This window comes from Narcine bancroftii, chromosome 7 (genome assembly GCF_036971445.1).
Source record: "Narcine bancroftii isolate sNarBan1 chromosome 7, sNarBan1.hap1, whole genome shotgun sequence".
NCBI classification, from domain to species: Eukaryota; Metazoa; Chordata; class Chondrichthyes; order Torpediniformes; family Narcinidae; genus Narcine; species Narcine bancroftii.
In genome coordinates, this window is record NC_091475.1 from 10,405,679 (window position 1) to 10,419,592 (window position 13,914).

Consider the following 13,914-nt stretch of genomic DNA (forward strand, 5'->3'; position numbering starts at 1 on the left):
GCGCTTTACCATTTTGCTCAATTGCTGCACTAGTTATTAACTAGACCAGCCATTCTTAAAATTTTGTTCAGGCCATGCCACTCCCAACCCCACCCCCCCCAACCTAGGACTCAGCTCAAAGTCTATGGGCTCCTTTTCCCTGCAAAGCAGTCAGGTTTTGGTTTCTTCCGTCCTTCACTCCTGCTGGCTACATTCAAAATATTTTTTAAAAAATTATGTTAAGTGAAGTGAAATGAAACCTAGGCTTTTCCTTGAATGTGCTGTGGGCCCCCATTGAGAATGAGTGATACTAGCCAGGGGTTCCCAAACCTTTTAGACCATCGACCCCTTCATAGACCACAAGGCAGGTGGATAAATAAATAAATAGATAGATAAGGCTTTACAACAAGGAAGTGATTACAGTAACAATAAAAAAAAACCTTTTGCTTCTGGACGGGAAGATCAGAATCAGAATTTATTGTTGTAAACAAATCATGAAATTTGGTGTTCTGCAGGAGCATCACAGAGCAAAGATTTATATTATAACCCTCTTACAACATTACTATAAAAAATAACAATCGCACAAAAAGTAAGGCAGTGTCTTTGGTTCATTGATTATTCAGGAATCTGACAGCAGCAGCGAAGAAGCTGTCCTTGTGCCGCTGTGTGCTTGTCTTTGAGGATAGAGGCTGCTTTTGTAAGACACCATCTCATGTAGATGCCCTCAATGAAATCTGGTGCTTGTTATGTTGCAGGCCACGTTAACAACCCTCTGGAGTTTGTTCTTGTCCTGAGATCTGGCGCCTCCACACCAGGCAGTGATGCGACCAGCCAGAAGGCTCTCCACGGTCCACCTGTAGAACTTTTCAAGAGTCTTCGGTGACGTACCGGATCTCCTCAACACCTCACAAATGCAGGAGTGGGCGATGACGACGCCATTCTCAACATCAGGTGCAGTGCCGCCTGCGTTGAAGAAGTCGCCACGGGGCAGGAGCGGGGACCTCGGGCTCCCGGGCAGGAGCGGGGACCTCGGGCTCCCGGACAGGAGCGGGGACCTCGGGCTCCCGGGCAGGAGCGGGGACCTAGGGCTCCCGGGCAGGAGTGGGGACCTCGGGCTCCCGGACAGGAACGGGGAACTCGGGCTCCCTGAAGGAGCGGGAAACTCAGGCTCTGCAATTATTTGGACCCCAAAAGCTCAATTGACCCAGCCCTTGGCGTTTATCAACCTCCCTCTGGTATTTTTTTCAACTCCTTGGTTCGTCCCAATCTTCAGACTAGTCTAGGGCTTTGAAGACCCCGAGATGAGACTGAAGACCTCAACTGAATTCAGCCCTGATATAAATGTGAGGATATGTAATTTCACCACTAGGATGACCTGGTGACCTTGTCTATCAAGCAGTCCAGAGCTACCGTCCAGCCTTCCAGGTTTGTCTTGCAGAGAGACAAGACCTCTTAGTGTCCATATTAGTTTATTAAATTGTACTCGCACTGCTGGTGTGGTTATGGTCAGTACAGTAATAAATCACGGGTCCTCTACCGGCATCACCTACGGCTCCTAGAACGCTTCCATCAGCGCTGTCTCCGCTCCGTCCTCAACATCCATTGGAGTGACTTCATCACCAACGTCGAAGTACTCGAGCTGGCAGAGCCCGCAAGCATCGAATCCACGCTGCTGAAGACCCAACTGCGCTGGGTGGGTCACATCTCCAGAACGGAGGACACACCGCCTTCCCAAGATCGTGGTCCAGGGCGAGCTCTCCACTGGCCAGCGAGACAGAGGCACACCCAAGAAGAGGTACAAGGACGGCTTCAAGAAATCTCTTGGTGCTGCCCCATCGACCCCCGCCAGTGGGCTGATCTGGCCTCCAACCGTGCAGCTCGGCGGGGAGCAACCTCCTTGGAAGAAGACCGCCGAGCCCACCTCACTGACAAAAGGCAAAGGAGGAAAAACCCAACACCCACCAATTTTCCCCTGCAACGTGCCTGCCTGTCCCGCATCGGACTTGTCAGCCACCAACGAGCCTGCAGCAGACGTGGACATACCCCCCCATAAATCTTCATCCGCCAAGCCAAGCCAAAGAAGAAAAGAAAGAAGAATGAACCCAATCTTTGCTTGAACATACAGTAAAGAGAACCTGCAGACAGTCCAGTGATCCCTGTGCATGGCTTTCCTTTCCACTCTAACCCTGTCCTATCATTACAGGATAACATGTCAATGAGAAGATGTGCTGTCTCTGGGGGAGTTCCCATTGCCCACAAACTGACACCCTCTTTCAGTTCTGAAAACTCGGGGGAACTTGGTGCGGTGGGATTTCAGCCGCTCGCCTCTCAATGGGAGAGACAGCCCATCACCCCGCCTCAAGGAGGAAGTCGGCTACATTTCCCAGCGCTGACAAACATGACGGGCGGCAGCTGGAGCGCGTCCCTCTCGTTCGGCTTGCTGTGGGCCGCCGGTGAGTGCAGTTCTCCCGGGGGTCGGGGGGGGGGGTCCTTTCAGGGAGCTGCTGTCTGAAAGGGGAGTGGGGGGGGGGGGGGGGGGGTTCTACGTCCCCTCCTCCTTGCTGCCGCCGGGAGGGGAACGGGACACGGAGCCCGGTCTAACCCCGGGGCAATCGGTCGGGGGGGGGGGGGGGGGGGGGCTCTCGGTGGAGGGCCGGGCCGGGGTGGGCGCCAGGACCCCCACCCCCGGCCCGAGACAGACAGAGAGAGAAAAAAAAACAGAGCCCGTCTCTTCCCTCTCGCTGTTCCCTTCGCATTTTACTCTGAGCTTATGTTAAACAATGGGCGGCTTCAACGACCCCTGTTCCCGTGCGTGGGCTTTTCTGTCTCCCCCGACCTAATGTTAACGACCCCCTCTGATTTCCTGTCTCCACGGCCCGCTTCTGCACCATCTCCCCTCCACCCCTTCTGCTCCATCTCCCCCCCCCCTTCTGCTCCATCTCCCCCCTTCTGCTCCATCTCTCCCCCCCTTCTGCTCCATCTCCCCCCCCTTCTGCTCTATCTCCCCCCCCCTTCTGCTCCATCTCCCCCCCCCTTCTGCTCCATCTCCCCCCCCCTTCTGCTCCATCTCCCTCCCCCTTCTGCTCCATCTCCCCCCCCCTTCTGCTCCATCTCCCCCCCCCCCTTCTGCTCCATCTCCCCCCCTTCTGCTCCATCTCCCCCACCTTCTGCTCCATCTCTCCCCCACCCCTGGCTTCTGCACCATCTCCCCCCACCCCTGGCTTCTGCACCATCTCCCCCCCCTTCTGCTCCATCTCCCCCCACTTCTGCTCCATCTCCCCCCCCCTTCTGCACCATCTCCCCCCCTCTGCTCCATCTCCCCCCCCTTCTGCTCCATCTCCCCCCTCTGCTCCATCTCCCCCCCTTCTGCTCCATCTCCCCCCTTCTGCTCTATCTCCCCCCCCTCTGCTCCATCTCCCCCCCCTTCTGCTCCATCTCCCCCCCCTTCTGCTCCATCTCCCCCCCCCTCTGCTCCATCTCCCCCCACCCCTGGCTTCTGCTCCATCTCCCCCCACTTCTGCTCCATCTCCCCCCCCCTTCTGCACCATCTCCCCCCCCTCTGCTCCATCTCCCCCCCTTCTGCTCCATCTCTCCCCTCTGCTCCATCTTCCCCCCTTCGGCTCCATCTCCCCCCCCTTCTGCTCTATCTCCCCCCCTTCTGCTCCATCTCCCCCCCCTTCTGCTCCATCTCCCCCTCCTTCTGCTCCATCTTCCCCCCCCCACTTCTGCTCCATCTTCCCCCCCCCCCACTTCTGCTCCATCTCTTCCCCCCCCCCTTTGTTTCTTTCCTGTAGGTGGGTATGAATGAGGATTTCTGCTGCCCACACACACATCTACAGAAGCCTCAAATCTGGCAGCTTGAACCTCCCTTTCTCTCATTGCAACTGCACAGGGTTTTTTTTTGTGAAAAAAGATGCACCGCAGTATTTATTATTGTGGCGCATGCTATTCATTCAATGCTTGATGCTTGTCGGTGCTTTGTGTAGCAGACAAAATTTGCGTCTGCGTGCTGTGTTTAACTGTAGAGGAACTGATCTCATCCCTAAGTTTCTGTGAAAACTAATTAGTGTGGGATATTGATTAATGCTCCTCTCAGGTAGTAACTAGGGTTGGGTTGTATAAGACATTTACATCCGACTATGTTGCAATCTGTTTATTGCTGCGCCCCATTCAAACCACAATTGCATTCCAATAGTTTTCAGACATTGCTTTCAAACTCTGTAAATGTGACTTTTTAGTTACATTAAATATGACGACGATGCTCGTTTTGTTGTGCGTGAGGTAGAAACGATAAAGGTACCTGTGTCTGGGAGTTGCTTTTACTGGTGAGACCGCACCTGGAGTACTGTCCAGTTCTGGTCTCCATATTTGAAGAAGGATATACTGGCTTTGGAGACGGTCCAGAGTAGGTTTACTAGGTTGATCCCTGGGATGAAGGGGTTGACTTATGATGAAAGATTAAATCGTCTAGGATTGTATTCGCTCGAGTTCAGAAGAATGAGAGGAGATCTTATAGAAACATATAGGATTATGAAGGTATGGATAGGATAGATGTAGGAAGGTTTTTTGAGTTGGCCGGGGAAACTAAAACGAGAGGACACAGTCTCAAGATTCGGGGGAGTAGATTTGGGACAGAGAAGAGGAAAAATAGTTTTTCCCAAAGAGTAATGAATGTTTGGAATTCTCTAACCAGGGAAGTGGTTGAGGCTGCCTCATTAAACCTATTTAAAATTGGGTTAGATAAATTTTTACATGATAGAGGAATTAGGGGATATGGGGAGAAGGCAGGTAGGTGGAGTTAGGTCCTAAATTAGATCAGCCATGATCGTATTGAATGGCGGAGCAGGCTCGATGGGCCATTTTTGGCCTACTCCTGTTCCTACTTTCTATGTTCCTATGATGTAATGTAAAATATTTATTTAGCTAAAATTTGAGCTGTTTCTCTTCGATCCGGAATCTCGCTGCTGAGTCAGACTGGTGATGTTTCACTGCAGTCTTGAAGGATTGAAGTTTCTCATTTGTACTTTCTCAGCTGGGGAATCATTCCATGAAGTTAAACAGGAATGTCTGTAGAGGCTGTGATTGAAATGAAAACAATGCTAGAGAAACTCAACAGGTTAAAGTAGTGTGTACTTTATCTTTGGCTTGGCTTCGCGGACGAAGATTTATGGAGGGGGTAAATGTGCACGTCAGCTGCAGGCACGTTTGTGGCTGACAAGTCCGATGCGGGACAGGCAGACACGGTTGCAGCGGCTGCAGGGGAAAATTGGTTGGTTGGGGTTGGGTGCTGGGTTTTTCCTCCTTTGTCTTTTGTCAGTGAGGTGGGCTCTGCGGTCTTCTTCAAAGGAGGTTGCTGCCCGCCGAACTGTGAGGAGCCAAGATGCACGGTTTGAGGCGAGATCAGCCCACTGGCGGTGGTCAATGTGGCAGGCACCAAGAGATTTCTTTAGGCAGTCCTTGTACCTCTTCTTTGGTGCACCTCTGACACGATGGCCAGTGGAGAGCTCGCCATATAACACGATCTTGGGAAGGCGATGGTCCTCCATTCTGGAGACGTGACCTACCCAGCGCAGTTGAATCTTCAGCAGCGTGGATTCGATGCGTGGATTATATAGCAAAGAGAAAGATACATTTTGCTCATTCCTTGATGAAGGGCTTAAGCCTGAAACGTAGGTGAATTATTCCATGAGACAGATTTTTCCCTCATTTCTTGGCCAGTATTTATGATTCAGCATCAGATTACATGATTATCACCAAATTTGCAACTTGAAAGGATTTGTAACTTGTTACAACATCCTTTTGTAACTTGCCACATTTCAAAAGTCATTCATTAGCTGCAACCTTCAACAAGATCATGTAAACCTTTCATTCTTTAAACATGTGTAACTGTTATTGTTGAAGTTACTTTAGTTGATCAGCTTTGGAATGTGTTTGTTGGCTTCTTGCTGTGGTCGGAATTTCCCAGCTCTCCAATACTAGATTTATTGTCATGCAATAAAAAGTTGTCATATTACGCAAAATTGCCTTTTGTCTGCTGTAAGGCAGACAGATTCGCCATGGGCAGAAATTTCCTGAAGCGCCTCTGACAGTCAGAGAAAGAGAACCAACTAGAGTCACTGAGTGTCCATGCATTCACCTCCAGAACTTCCATAGCCTCAGCAGCTACACAGACTCAAGTCCAAGCCATCGGCAACCTGACATCCAATCTGAACCTCCGGTATGATCAGGAACCCTTCAGTGCCCTTGGCACCCTCTCGCAATCCAGTTCTGATTCCTGGTATCCCTTCAGCCAGTTTAGAGCCAGTCTCCAGCAGTCGTCTATAGCCTGGCGCGAGTCCCTTGACCGCAGTCTCCGGCAACCCGCGGCCTATGTGAGTTCCTCTCATCAAGTCTCCAACGGTCTGCCACCTCTGTGGGTCCTCACTGTTCACCGTCCCGTGGGTTGTCTCCTCTGCTTATCCTTCTCAGATGGGGAGGTGGTCTCCCCATTTCCTGGTGCCCTGCGCCAATCCTCCACTTCCCTGGAACCTGCAACCCTTCGTGACAGCTGCAGATCAGAGGCGCCGCCGTCTTGAACACCGATCCCGCGGTGGTGGGATATTAAGTAAAACCACCGTTGGCTCCTTTAACAGGCTGTCCAAAGCTTGTTCGGTGCCGACGGCAGTCGGACTGGCCCGTTGGACCCTGCAGAAGCACTGTGGGTCTGCACTAGCGGCAGTGATGCCGTTAAAGCAGCTCTGGCAGTGCCGCCATTTTCAGCCATAAACTAAGTGTTGTTAAGTCATAAGCTAAATGTTACTAAGCAAAGTAGTTAAGTGATGGGAGCAACAGTGTGAGAATCTGTGATGGTGGCACATAGAGATCATTGAGAGTCTAGTGAACATCCTCTGTGAAGAGAGGAATAGGGAAATGCACTGCAGTAGTACTTGTATTCCTCTTGAGCCTCGGGGGGGGGGGGGGGGGGCGGGAGGGAGGGGGGATTATTTTTATCCACTTTTACCAAGAAAGCAGCATGCTATGACTGAGATCGGCTTAATATGATTTATGCAGTGAAACATAAAAATCACTGTGATTGTAGAAATGCTGGAGAAACTCAGAGCATCTATTGGAGGGGAAGAGGCAAAGAACAAAGACAGGACTGGCCGGAGGAGGAGTCCAGGCCAACAAAAGGTGTTAATTGGATGTGATAAGAGGAGAAGTGAGATTTGATTTTGGCTTTGTGAAAGTAGACGCCAGGGGAGAAAAAGGAAAGTGAAAGAGAGAGAGACAGAAATGGAGATTTAGGAGCTGGGAAGAGGATTTACTTCAATAGGTGCTGAAGAGAAAATGAGGCATAAATATAACCATGAGGTGTGATGGAGAGCAGGGGCTGCAGGCACCTACGGCTTTGGGGAAGAGGGACCAGAGATCGAGAAGTGCGATGGAAAGCAGGTAGCTAGCTGGATGTGGGAACTCTTCTGTGTCCACAGGCCTCCCACCTCTGCTCAGCATGTGAGAACTTTGGGAACAAGTAGCAGTGGCTACGGTGGCTGTGGGGGTGACAGAGGATCCTACAACTACTTCCTATTTCCAAATGGACTTTCTCTTCTTCTGTACTCTTTCTTTTTGCACTGGAGCATGCTAATCCTTTGCTATGCAAAAGAAAGATTTTCCCTGCACTTCGGAACAAATGATAATGAATAAAATTACAGCATAATAGCTGAAGCAAAAATAGTTGGGGAGAGATGAAGTTCAGCAAAATAAGATTTAAATCAGATCATGGATTTGTATCACGCTCCCCAACATTACAGACCACACTCAGACATAAACTGAATGCTTTTTTGCAAACACAGAAAGATAGCTTTGCAAGTTTCAATATCATGGTCCAATAACTCTTTGATGCATGGAACATCTTTATGTGGCATGTTTGCACAATGTTTTTCATGCTGAACTTTGAGGGTAATGTGAGGATAATTCCTTGTGGAACATTTATGAATATTCCTAATTTATAAAATAGGGTTTAAAAATGGGTTATTTCCAATTCTGACAGGCATGAAAACTATGCTTGCTGGGATTTGTATGTCTAAAGTTTATTTCTGTTCTTTCACTTCCTCATTTAAGAAACATGAGATCAGAACAGCTGAGGAAGTTCCTTCCAGTCCACAATTTATCAAGTTCAGCCAAAAAAGAGCCTAATTGGTCCGCCCTTCAGTCCCTTAAATAGTTCCAATTTTGCACTGTGACCCTTGCTTTACAAATTTAATAATTTGATCTTAATTTCTATGCATTTTCAAATACAAGTTCTACATGGTGATTTAATTATTCCACTTCTCATTCTTCCCACACATCATGGTGGTATTTATTTAAAGAGGGTGTTTCACCCACATGCAAAATCAAGGTAAATCTACCAATGGTATGAAAATAAATGTAAAAGTTAATTTGGTTGAAGGAAGTAGTTTTGAAGTGGCCTTCATTATAGGTATTCCCAATTGCTTCAGTGAGACAACTGCATGACCCAATTAACAGTCCCTTAGCCATGACGAATTATTATTGGATTTAACATTTAAGAGGCATTCTTCAGGACTTCACAGAACGTATCCATGACAGTTTTCTTGAACTGCATGTTACCGAGACTCAGAATCAGAAACTACATGGTATCATAGATGTGATCTTGGGCAATGAGACAGTTCAAATTGAAGATCTCCACAGAAAGAGGGATCACAGTGTGATTGAATTTCTAATTCAAATGGAGGAATCAATGGTTTGATCTAAAACCAATGTATTATGCTTAAAAAAAAAAGGGAGACCATGAAGAGATGAGGGAAAAGTTGGCTAACATAGACTATGTGGTGGGATCACTGAGGAACAGTAGAAGACCTTCATAGAGATCTTTCACAGTATTCCACAAAAGTATATTTCCGTTAAAAGTAAGGGCCAAACCTGGATAACTCAGGAAATAAAGAAAAGCATCTCATTAAAGCTCGGGCGTACAAAGTCGCCTAAGAGTAGTGGGAAACTGGAAGATCGGGAAAACTTGCAAAGAACCACTCAGCAAGCAATAAAGAAAGAGATCAATTCCAGAAGTGAACTGGTGTAAAACCAGAAAAAGATGTTGTATTTATGTAAAGTAGAAAAGGGTGGCTAAAATGAGTGTAGGTCTCTTGGAAGATGAGAAGGGGGAATTAACATTGGGTCACATGGAAAATGACTGAGGCTTTAAATGACTAATTTGTGTCTACCTTACACGTCTCACCTGCCAAAGACAGATGTTATAGGATGTGATGGAGGTGAGGACATCAATACAATTACTAGCAGTAATCTGCTGAACAAACTAATGGGTCTCATGGTAGATGAGTTTCCCCCCCCACCCCCCACTGTTGGTCCTGTTGGATTGCATCATCCCGGAATAGTGAAAGAAATGGCAGACGTAATAGTAGTAACGTCTGTAATATTTTATCAAAATTCTCTGGGCAGTGGATTGGAAAACAGTGAATGTCACATTACTTTTTTAAAAAAAATGATGTGGCAAAAGGCAGGAAACTTTAGGCCAGTTACCTTAACTTCTTATCGGGAAACTAATATAATACAAAGACATTGACAATGATCTCTGTGTCTTCTCTGGCAAATGGCAAATGTAGTTCCATTGTTTAAAAAAAGATAATAGGGAGAATCCTGGGAATTATAGACAAGTGAGTCTTATGTCGGTGGTGGGCAAACTATTGGACAGGATTCTTAGGGACTGGATTTGCGAGCATTTAGGGACGTATAGTCCTTTCTGGGATAGTCTGCATGGTTTTGTGAGGGAAAGGTTATGCCTTATGATTCTCATTGAGTTTTTTGAGGAAGTGACATGGTTAATGGCTGTTATGTGTGTGAATCTGGTTCAATGGGGCCCATGGGCAATGTGTCTGAACGCAGCTGATTGAACAGACGTTTTATTTACAACAGGGGTAAAGCACACACACATTTGCTGGATTAAATGATACACTTGCAACCGTTCATGGGTTGAAGGCTTTACAATCAAGGTATCACATACAATACCTGCCACCCCTTAATATCCCTGGCAGGCACAGCTCTTAACTAACTATGCTAGGGACACTAGATGCACAATACTACAGCTCCCAACCCTTTGCCTGTACACACCTTACCAATGATCTTCCAGCATTGCTAACGGTTCCCAACCTGGTGTGGAGCTTGAGTTTGTCCCAGAAGAGGAAGATGGCTCACATGTGGTGGGCATTGTAGTGTCATCAGCGGGAGGTTCCGGTCCAGGTATCGATAGGCCAATGACAAGGTGTGCGCTGACCTGTGGGTAAGGCTTGACCTTGATTGGCAGGTGAGGTGACTTCCGATCAGTTCCAGATGGAGAGGATACATGCCCCTCCGCAATCTACATCCCCACCAGAATCTAGACACAGACGTTACATGACCCAACACTATCCACACTGCATTTCACCCCTCGGAAGTCGTGACATTCGCCAATCTTTGGCTTGGCTTCGCGGATGAAGATTTATGGAGGGGTAAATGTCCACGTCAGCTGCAGGCTCGTTTGTGGCTGACAAGTCCGATGCGGGACAGGCAGACACGGTTGCAGGGGAAAATTGGTTGGTTGGGGTTGGATGTTGGGTTTTTCCTCCTTTGTCTTTTGTCAGTGAGGTGGGCTCTGCGGTCTTCTTCAAAGGAGGTTGCTGCCCGCCGAACTGCATGCGTTAATACAGACAGCTTTTGGATAAATTTACAAAAACAGGAGTGATAGTAGAGACCCAGTGAATGGCAACAGACCACCAATTCCCCAGAGCCCCAAAGAGCCACCAGCTACCCCAAGAGGAATTGTGATGCAGGAACTGGTCCCTTGACTTTTTTTTTCAATTTTACCCACCCACTCTCGGATATGCTCGGCCAGATGAGTGATGTTCCCCGATTCGTTGGGAATGTAAGTGCAGCACTCTTTACCAATCACTCCACGGGTACCACTTTCAGTGGCAAGTTGGTAGTCCAGGGCCATCCGGTTCTGTGAGATAACCATGTGGGTGGTCATCAGCTCTGCTGCCACTCAATTCAGGGCAACCTCCGTATGCTGCAGTGCCACATCCATCTTATTGGCCAGTGTCTCCAGCACTCTGGACATGTGGATTACTTCGCGGGCAGGCAGGCAGTGCTATTCTGGGGGAAGGTGATCGTTCAGAACCTTTCTGCCTCAGTGATTGCCCTTCTACTTTGCCTGGGTGCTACCTGAGGTTATTAAGGTGGTGGATATAAGGCACAACATATCCTGGGAAGCAAAACCATCCCATCCCATGGAGAGCCAGGGGTAGGCCCGGTGTTCACATTGAGCGTCCAGGAAGCCCCCATCTTTTCTGTGCCCCTGCCTGTGGACACTGGCGTACCTGGGCACCATTCTTGCGCACACTCACTGCCATCTATTGACGGGTTTAACCAGTGTTCATCAAAATGTCTGCATCAGCATTCTCCAGCCCTGTTGGGGACTTACTGAGAGTCGGGACTTTAGTGTTCCTCAGATAGTAGGGAGGGAAAAAAAAATCAGTTTCTGAAACACCCACCCCACCAGGCATCACTGTCATGGACCCCTCCCTCCGCCCACATCAGAACACCGAAGTTCATGTAATTAATCAGTTCATGCAAACAGTGCTGAATGGGATGGTCGTCCCTCAGCAGCGTGCGCTGGAGTTCCCTTGTTGACTCAGCAATTCGACTTGGTGCCGCTGGCATGTTTGTAGGCCACCCTGAGGAACATGTTGTAGGCTTGCATGACACCGATCGATGCAGCGATGGGCAGTAGCATTTCCCACGGCAGCAATCTCTTGCGGGGAATGGATTGCAAAATTAACTCTCGTCTGGTTAGTCTTTGAGTGTGGATACATGACAGTTCATCTCTTTATTCCTCATACTCCTTGCATTGAAATAGACCCTTTACAAACCCTCTGACTATGTAATTCTTCCTCCCCTGCCTGTCCTTCATCATAAACCACAACACATTGCATCATGCTTTTCACCTTCTGCGCTCACAAATAAAACATGAACGACTGCAGACATAGTGGTAGAAGTAAAAACACAATGCTGGAGAAACTCAGCAGGTCAGTGCCCTTTATATAGCAAAGATAAAGATAAATAACCAACGTTTCGAGCTTAAGCCCTTTCTTGATGAAGGGCACAAGCCTGAAACATTGGTTATGTATCTTTATCTTTCCTCTAAAAAGTACACTGTTTGACCTGCTGAATTTTCCAGCATTGTGTTTTTCTCCACATTCACATTCTGATTCCAATCCCCCTGCCAATATTTATGTGGCATGAGCTTTGGCCCCGAGAGGTGCCGTGGGCCCCTGTTGAGAATAGCTGCTCTAAGAAATGCATAGTTCAACGTTCAAAAATTCTGAACTGTCATCTCTTGAACTTTTGTTCCAAATTCTTTCTTGGTTTAATGGCTCGAAATTACTTTCTGGTTGTATTAGTTAATATGAATTTGAGCAGTACAAATTTCACTTCATGAAGATTGACATGAATCTAACAGTACCATTGAAACCTCAGGATGTACCAGGTGGCAGTCGAATCAACGAAATACAATCTGTTTTTGGATTACAGTCACTGCCGTTGGAAAATTCACAGTCAATTTTCATGCAGCAACCTGGTGCAAAAAGCAACATGAGAGTGAGCAACAGATGGCCAGGATTTTATTCTTGATCATTGTTGCTAACTGTGCAACATAGTTGAGACAATGCTTGCCTTCTGCCTCCGAAATTCATTGGGAGAAATTCATAGTTCAATGGAATGAATTTCAGTGTCACTGGCATCACCAAGAATGAATTTTGAGGTAAATCTGTTTTCAGACATGTATTTGAGGGATATAAATCTGCAATAGTGAATCTACAAGAAGAGTTGAGAGGGATGTTCTCCCCTTTCTTTCATCTTGATTTGTTCCATTGTGTAATGTCCCATTGAATCAGATAATTTGTTGATTTTTATGTCCTTGAATAATCCATTGCTGGATTTAATTATTCCAGTTCAAATGTAATAGCTTTGTTAACCACCAACCCTTATTATTGTGTGGAAATATCACGATTAGTATCATCTGGTTCTTCAGGTCTGATTTAGATTCAAGGACAGTTTCTTCCCTACTGTTAGGAACCACTTATTCGTAAAATGATGCTGCCGTTGCATTTTTTTAACCAAACTTTTTTCCTCTGGAACATTATACTCCACACTTTATTTTGCACTACTTGTTATACTCAAGGATAGGTTGACTTGCCTGGATACCATGCTAAACAAATCTTTTCCATCTCAGCCCATGTAACAATAAATAGTTTAATTGAATTTGATTCCTGGATGAATTTCATTCTGTATTCTGTTCCTGCTTTCTCTTCATAACCTTCGATCCCTTTAGCATTAAGAAAATTATCTACCTCCTTGAATATGTCTGATAGCTTGACAGGAACTGCCTTTGGTAGAGAATTCTACATGCTGGAAAAAAAAACCTCTTTGCCTTCTTGAACAGCGTAATTCACAATCTAGCCCCTTTTCTGCTGGCACCTTGTCCCAGGAATTAACTGGGACAGGGTCCAGTGGAAAAAGAAACCTGTCAGCTTGCCGGTGTCAAATGATGTCATTTCACACTGGGAATTAACCGCCGCAACTCCTACTTGTATCCCCGGCATCAGCAGATAAAACCAGTGGAAAAGGGGCAGCAGAAATGTCACCCTTTTCCAGTTGAAGCTAGAACATCCAAATCCCCGCGGCTGAGTTGTGTCCCAGTTAAGGGTGGCCCAGTGGAAACGGCACAAAGGGCTTCCTATCCCGGGACACTGGGATGCCAGTGGAAAAGGGGCTTATGAGGATGTGACACTTGGTTCTGGACTCTGCAGTTACTGGGAACATCCTTCCTACATTGTCTTCTTAGTCTTGGTATAATTTTATGCAGCATGAAAACACAGCCCAACTTGC

At 47.3% G+C, this 13,914-nt stretch overlaps 1 protein-coding gene across 1 annotated transcript in view; it reads left to right on the forward strand.

Annotated features, from left to right (window-relative positions):
- The first annotated feature begins 788 nt into the window (after positions 1-788).
- The window catches only part of LOC138738498 (interleukin-10 receptor subunit beta-like), an 80,818-nt gene continuing 67,692 nt past the window's right edge, over positions 789-13,914 (forward strand). The window contains exon 1 of the mRNA XM_069888795.1: positions 789-2,432. Within this exon, the coding sequence (XP_069744896.1) occupies positions 2,189-2,432 (244 nt within the window). The 5' untranslated portion in view covers positions 789-2,188. The remainder of the gene's footprint in view (positions 2,433-13,914) is intronic.